At 36.8% G+C, this 7644-nt stretch overlaps 1 protein-coding gene across 1 annotated transcript in view; it reads left to right on the top strand.

The window, feature by feature from the left end:
- Nucleotides 1-7644, top strand: part of LOC142349629 (E3 ubiquitin-protein ligase rnf213-alpha-like) — a 119548-nt gene that overhangs the window by 72484 nt on the left and 39420 nt on the right. The window contains exon 6 of the mRNA XM_075401329.1: nt 4591-6303. Within this exon, the coding sequence (XP_075257444.1) occupies nt 4591-6303 (1713 nt within the window). The remainder of the gene's footprint in view (nt 1-4590; nt 6304-7644) is intronic.

Below are 7644 nucleotides of genomic sequence, written 5' to 3'. Positions count from 1 at the left end.
ATTTGTGTTAGTTTTCACCAATGGAACAACTTTTCCTTAAGAAATTTTTCTCTAGGACTTGTACATTAAGAGGAAAAAATTGATGCACAATTGACTTTTGATGACTCATATGTAAGTTATGTGAGCAAAAGTGATGTTTTTTAAAGTAGTTTTGTGTTAGTTTTCACTAATGGAACAACTTTTCCTTAAGAAATTTTTCTCTGGGACTTGTACATTAAGAGGAAAAAATTGATGCACAATTGACCTTTGATGACTCATATGTATGTTATGTGAGCAAAAGTGATGTTTTTTAAAGTAGTTTTGTGTTAGTTTTCACTAATGGAACAACTTTTCCTTAAGAAATTTTTCTCTAGGACTTGTACATTAAGAGGAAAAAAATGATGAACAATTGACCTTTGATGACTCATATATATGTTATGTGAGCAAAAGTGATGTTCTTTAAAGTTTATTTGTGTTAGTTTTCACCAATGGAACAACTTTTCCTTAAGAAATTTTTCTCTAGGACTTGTACATTAAGAGGAAAAAAATGATGTAAAATTGACCTTTGATGACTCATACATATGTTATGTGAGCAAAATTATGTTATGTTTTCCGTCTACCTTGTTTTGATCCGTGGATGAGTTAGATAGGTGGAAATGATGGAGGAGCTACATGAAGACAAAAGAAGTCTTTTAACTTACTTTCCAAAAGTATTCTGTTTTGAACCACTCCTCTTGCTTAGGGATGCGCTCTGATGATAGACAAACAAAATGCTGTTCCTCTGGTTTCCAGTTGTTCTTTTTTGCTTCCTGATTTGTTTTTGAAGCGCTCGGACTTCAAACAAAGTTTTTTCCGTCTTTTGTGTCTTTGTATTCTCTGCAACCAAAGTGGCAAGATGTTGTTACACCCAACTTCTTCTTGACACTACTGGTTTTTCTGATAGATCCTTCAAAACTAAAAACAAGATGTTTCTATACTTTTCGGATTCCTCAAGGACCTAACTTCTTAGTATAACTTCAAACGATGATTTCTTTTCAAATGATGAATTAACCTGATTTTATCAGCGAGGTAGAAGTTACTCTCAACTTGTGTTCTTTCTACTCGACGATTGTCTTCCCTGTCAATTGGTCTTTGCTGGACAAAACAACAGTTGATGAGGTCAAAATTTCAGTAATTTATTATCTTTCAGAATGCTTTTTTTGTTCCTTTTTTATATAAATTCTATTGAAGAATCAATTACTTCCTTTTATCGTGTTCGAACTTGTTGTTTTCGGATACGAATTTCGTCAAAATGTAGTACGTCTGAATCATATGGCTTATTGTGTAATAAATGAAAGGGAAGTCTTAACAGTCTGAGACAGACGAGTTCGAGTTTGTGTTCTAAAAATAGCCCTTAGGTAATAATTTCATCAGAAAGTAGAACGCTTCCTACCCAGACGTTTCACATGTAGTTAAAAAAACAAAATCCTGCATACGCAATACCATTACATAGATTATTCACATTAGACACCCAGATTTCTGCTACTGCGCAAAAGTGTTCACTGGATTTATAGCCCGCAAACGTTTGTATACAAACAATCTTCTTCACAGGGTTTAAATATCCCTCATATACTTATCAACTTGTGTGCTTCAAAGTTGCGTATGCAGGAGTTAACCCTGATTACGCAATACCAATATATAGTTTATTCACATTAGAAGCCCAGATTTCTATGCAAAAGTGTTCATGACAAATATAGAGTGGATTTATAGCCCTTAGGCATTTGTATACAGACAGTATTCTCCACAGTGTGTTAACTTTCCGTATAAACTTCCACACTGCCACATTGAAAATGGATTTCAGGTAAGTGTTTTAAATTTTCAGGCAACAATCCTAAACTAAAAGGGAATAATTGCCAAGAACTTTTCATCCGCGCGCATGATCGAACACGATTTTCACCTCATATATTTGTAAATTATTTTTTCTCTCCTCTTGGTTACGTTCCAGAAAATAATTTTCTTGATATCAATCTCAATCACATTGTCTTTCTAATGGCAGTGTTGTATTATACTTTCTTTTCAATGCTTCCAATTACTCTTCCAACACTTTTTGAAAGCTGAGGAACATATATGCGCGGGCGACGACAGATTGCGTTGAAACTAAATATAAAAAACAGTAGGCTAATTTTTTTGAAATTTTAGTTAGATTAAACGGAGTTTTTGTTTTTCAATTTGAACAAAAGTTCTGAAGAAAATCAATTATTTTTTCTCAAAATTTTGTTAAATCTTATGTGAGAAGCAAAGTTTCTCGGTATTGAACAGATTTTGAAAAAAAATAGATGACTTCAAGCATATTAGATCTCCGCAAATAAAGCTGTTCAGAGTCATGTCTAAAAATCTAAAACTGAGAGATGTTTTGCAAACAATTTTTTTTTATAATCCGACTAATAATTTCAGTGTTTTCAAAACCGCGGAGAAGTAAAACCAATTGGTCACAGGGAACGAACGATAATTCAAAAAAATTCGATGTTGAAGAGTCAAGATGGGAAATTTTTGTTTTCTTTTTTTTACAGCTTATATTGTCAGACCAGGTCTTTTGAACTACCCTCCACCTTATAATGCAGAACAAAAATGGACACAGAGAACTTTATGGATCTCCCGACTGAAAACCTAAAACTAATGTTAATTTTTTTTAGTTGTACAAAATATTTTCAAACTCTCTGTTTTTGAGTTTGCCCTTCAAATTGAGTTTTGCAAGTCTAGGGCGTTTCCGTAATTTTAAAATCTGAATATTTGAAAATCTTCGTATCAAAGAGGACAAACTTTTTATAAGTTCTCAAAGAATTTATTTAATGTTTTGGTTCTTTGAAAGTACTTCTGAAAACGGAAGGGACAACACATAAATTTTACTGATAACCATTGTTCCACAATGCTACTTAGTTTTTAAGTAGACTTTTCCTTAAATGTTAGATAAAAGTACAGGAAGACTGCAAAAACTGTCTGAAATGTTCAAAATTAGAAAGGCTGTTTTAGATAAATTTAAAACCAAAGTGAGTCTAATACATCTAGTTGACCGAAAATGCGCAAGATTTTACGAAAATGAACTGAACTGGCGCATTATGCTAATGAAACGTCAAAAAACAAAGATTTTCGAAACAATTTTTTTCGAATATTATTGCGAATTATACAGTTTCCAATGCAATTGCCTACAGAATTCAACATCTATTTTTCCGGATCAAACAAACACGTCATAAATAAACGATGGCAAACCGTGAAAGGCTTAGTTGCCAAAATGAAAACTGTAAACAATTCTGTAAGGTTTGTATTTCTAACTGTGGTTGTATGTGTGAATAAGTGCATGCGTGCGCTCGTGTAGGTTTGTGTGGTGTGTGTAATTTGTTCGGCATGTGTGTGTGTATAAGAGAGAGAGAGAGAGAGAGAGAGAGAGAGAGAGAGAGAGAGAGAGAGTGTTTTTCTGAGAGATTTGGTTCTTATAAATTCGAGACACAAATGTCAGAGTGAAAACCATTCAGAAATATATTAACAAATTCAGGAAATTTGTGTTTAATTGTGTACAAACTACGGCTTTAAATATGTCCAAAAACCAAAAATTTTGTTGTTAAAATTTTTTTAGTAACCCATCTGCGACACTTTAAAAAATATGGTCATGAAACATCAAAAATGACAAAAGTTTTCATAAAGCTTTTAAAAATTTTATTTCAATTTTTTTAATGCTTTCTTTGGTGTTGGTGTATGTTTTTGTGTTTGTGCTCGTATGTATGTAATGTGTGTGGTGTATGCGTTTGTATGGATGGTTGGTCTGTGTCTTTGTCTTTCGAATTGTACTGCACCTATCTTTCTAGAAGGTGTAGAAGATTTTTTTGTTTTTCTCTGCTGAAAGAAGACGGTATATTTTTTTTTGGTTCAAACAGTAGAAGTAATTTTATCTAATGCATATAAGTTGCTTTTGAATACCCCCAGCGGTTTCTCTGTGAGAAACTAATGGTAGTTTTTGCAACCTTGAGAGGTATGTTGGAACATTGTACGCACAGACTCCCACGAGCCATCTCAGCTATGATCTTTTTTGGGTATCAATGACTTAGGGGTATCAATGACTTTTGGATATCGAGGTACTCTGCAGTACCGGGACTGAATGGCAAAGGTAGTTTTTTTTATATTCATAGCTGAGATGATTTACATACATTATATGCATAAATTTCCGGGTTTGCAAGTTGTGACAAACTATCTACAAAAACCCTACAAACTTACAATTATCACCTCAATTTCTCACTTAGAAACATGAAATTTTTTAATGTAATTTATATTCACGATGTGTGTTTTCGCCCATGTGTTAAGGTGTGAATATTACCGTAAATTCCGACTTCGCTCTTTGGTACGGTTTCTGAGGAGTAATCTAACGATCAGAGCATTTTGGGAGTAATTTTTGAACTTTTGATTATAGTACTAAGAAAACATGTAAAATCATATAAATTATATATCACGTTGTGTGATTACTAAGATTTATATATGACCTTGAATGACTATAAAAGCTTTTGATGATGAACCAATTAGGACTCTGTTGTAGATTTTAGATTGGGTAACTGAGAGAAACATCAATTCGGTGAGCTGTTTCAGGAGAATCCTGCCCTACAGAAGCTTCTGAAAGTATTTCCGACCGTACGCTGTTTATCACCGGTTGAAAGTTTAGCAACTAATGTGAGCCCAAGTAATGACCAAGCCCCGGAAATACTTCTTGGAGCAGATGAGGACGAATTGAAGAAGCCTCGTTTCACGATAACGTCATCAACGCTTTCCGATTCCCGTTCTGCAGTAGCAACTTCTCAAACTCCACGCAACATTGTTCATGCTCTAATACTTTTTACAGGACTTACAAACCCTACCTGGTCCCAGTTGCACCATTTTTGCGAATTTCTAAGTCGTCAAGTTGAAGCATGCAATCAGAATTGGTTTGTATCTGAACCTAATTTCAACGGGTTGAGAGAGTTTCTCATCAAGCATTGCATTATCCCAATGGCTCTTGACTTCTCATTGCCTTCCTTATACGTATCAGAGAAACCTTCTCATCTGGCATCCAATGATACTCAAGGCAACGCGACAAATTATGAAAACCTTCAAATCAGACGCAGGTGGGAACAACAACCGCATCCATACGTATTTTTCAATGCAGACCACACCACTTTTACATTCATGGGAGTCAAAATTCAAGATGACAACTTAATGGTTTGGGATAATGAATTAAGAAATTACAAAGTTACCGCAACCAGTGTCATGTCGAATGATCTTACCGAGAATATACGTCTTCAAAACCGACTGAGGTCAGAAGGGGAAAGAGACATTTTAGGCGAAAACTTTGACAGTCTTCCTCTGGATGAAAAACGACTGAAGCTCTGCCGAGTAATTGGCATCGCGGACCATGAGCTGAGCCGGATAGAATTTGACCAAAATTATGAATTAACTCAAGATAACGTGATGAAATTGCTAGCAATCTACATGCGATTTCGGTGCAACATTCCTGTCGTGATCATGGGTGAAACAGGATGTGGAAAGACTAGACTCATAGAGTATCTCTGCAACATCCTGGCAAAGGGAAGAAAAGAGGGATCAGGAAGGAAAAATAATGACGAAACTAAATTTGCGTCAGACACACCTGTTGAGAACAAAAAGATAGTCAAAGTTCACGGAGGCATGACTAGTGAACAGATTGCTAAGCACATTGAACAAGCAGAACAACTGGCCAATAGAAATGAAAAAATGAGACAAGCTGAAGAACAAGCAGGCAAAAGTCAAGTCGAGTTTTTCACCGTTTTGTTCTTCGACGAGGCTAATACAACAGAGGCTATAAATGCAATTAAAGAGATCGTGTGCGATGGTCGAATAAATGGGCGCAAGATAAACACAAATAATGGGCTGAAAATTGTGATAGCCTGCAACCCGTATAAGAAACATGCTCCGAAAACAATCGAAAAAATTGAAAAGCAGGGACTGGGTTTCCATATCAAATCCTCTGAAACAAAATATAAGTTTGATCATAAAATTCCTCTCCGGCATCTTGTCTACAGGGTAAACCCTCTACCCCCGAGCCTTTTGCCTCTCGTATGGGATTTTGGCCAGCTTTCGGGCGAGGTTGAGTTTAAATACATCCAACATATGTTTGAAAAGAACAACAACACTTTGAAGTTTTCGGCAGACGATGTCTCTTTTGTGTGCGAAGTTCTTCAAGAATCTCAGAGTTTTCTGAGAAGTACTAACAGAGAGCAATTTGTCAGTCTCAGAGACATCGAGAGGGCTATCAAAGTGTTAAACTTCTTTCACTTCAGATGCCAAAAGGTTAGCTATTTTCCTTTCTTTCCAAAATAAAAAAAAAACTAGGAAATCCTCGAGTCTTATAGCTGAGGAAACAGTCTATCGCTTGAAATACGATTCAATTCAATAGGATTCCAAGCATTGTACAAGGTAAATCATAATAAACCAACGTATTATAATATAGCATCAAAGCAACGTATCGACTCATGTCGACGATCGCACCAACAAGTGGTTTTTAGACGGCAATTTTTGATGCTCATTTGGCCGATATTTTGTCTGATCACGAATCAGTTCAATCCGTGTCACCATTTTGTATCGATAAGTCCAAAAACTCAAAAATTATATAGGCGAAACTTGTCTTACTTGATAGGTTTTATGATTAGGATTACCTAAAACTATGTCAAACAAACCTCTTCGGATCATTCTACGTATACTAGATAAAATTTGTGCACGCAATTTAAAAACTTGAATCTGATTGGCTAATAGTCTCTCGCTCATATCTATTTATTTAATAACATCCTCCGGCCCAGAAGAAGATGTTGGAAGATTGGGTACTAAATTTACGAACGTTCGGACGAGCGATCCGGTAGACGTGCGCAATACGGCCGAGCGTGCGACGCTGTCTGAACCATAACGGAGTTCAGTGATCCCAGCAGTAGGGTAGCAAGCCCTTCGATTGGTCTCTTCAACTGCCCAGACAAAGTCACCGGTCTCTTAGTGTTTCTCGGCAGGCGTCTACCTTTAGAACGTCGATTCAGTGCCGGTACAAACTCTTTGATCCAATGTGACCAAAATGCGTTTGGATACGGCAGTGCGCGGGCGTACCGCTTAAGGCGATCAAAATCTTTTACGCCAATGATTGACGGAATTACCGATTACCGCCAAGAAAATGATTAGGTGTTGTTGCGCCTAGGTCAGACGAGTCAGCGCTTACGGGTGCTAATGAGCGGTCGTTAAGTGCGTACTGAACGAGACAGGAAGTAGTGTTCTGGACTCCATCAATGAGGCTATGAGTACCGAGGATGGCGTAGGTAAAAAATAATACTAAGTGCGAGACTCTCCCAGATGCCACCTTGATGTGGCACACTGGGTGGGCTGAACCACCACCTAATGCCTCTGTGGTCATGTTCCGCGGCGGTTTGATGGTGTTCAAATTTTCAATATTCTCACGCAGCTCTTTCTCTACGCCAATGAAGTTAGTACCATTGTCTGACAAGATCATGGCAGGAGTACCACGACGGGAGCTCTATTCCCATTACACTCGAATTAGCGTCCATTGATGGCACGATTGCAACATGGACAGCAAAGGCAGTCTAGCAAAAGAAGATGAACCCGCACCTTTTCTCCGTAGTTCGACAAACGGAA

Source organism: Convolutriloba macropyga, chromosome 11 (genome assembly GCF_964194025.1).
Source record: "Convolutriloba macropyga chromosome 11, txConMacr16.3, whole genome shotgun sequence".
NCBI lineage: Eukaryota > Metazoa > Xenacoelomorpha > Acoela > Convolutidae > Convolutriloba > Convolutriloba macropyga.
Note: the sequence above shows the minus strand (reverse complement) of the source record. Positions and strands in the feature narration are given on the sequence as shown.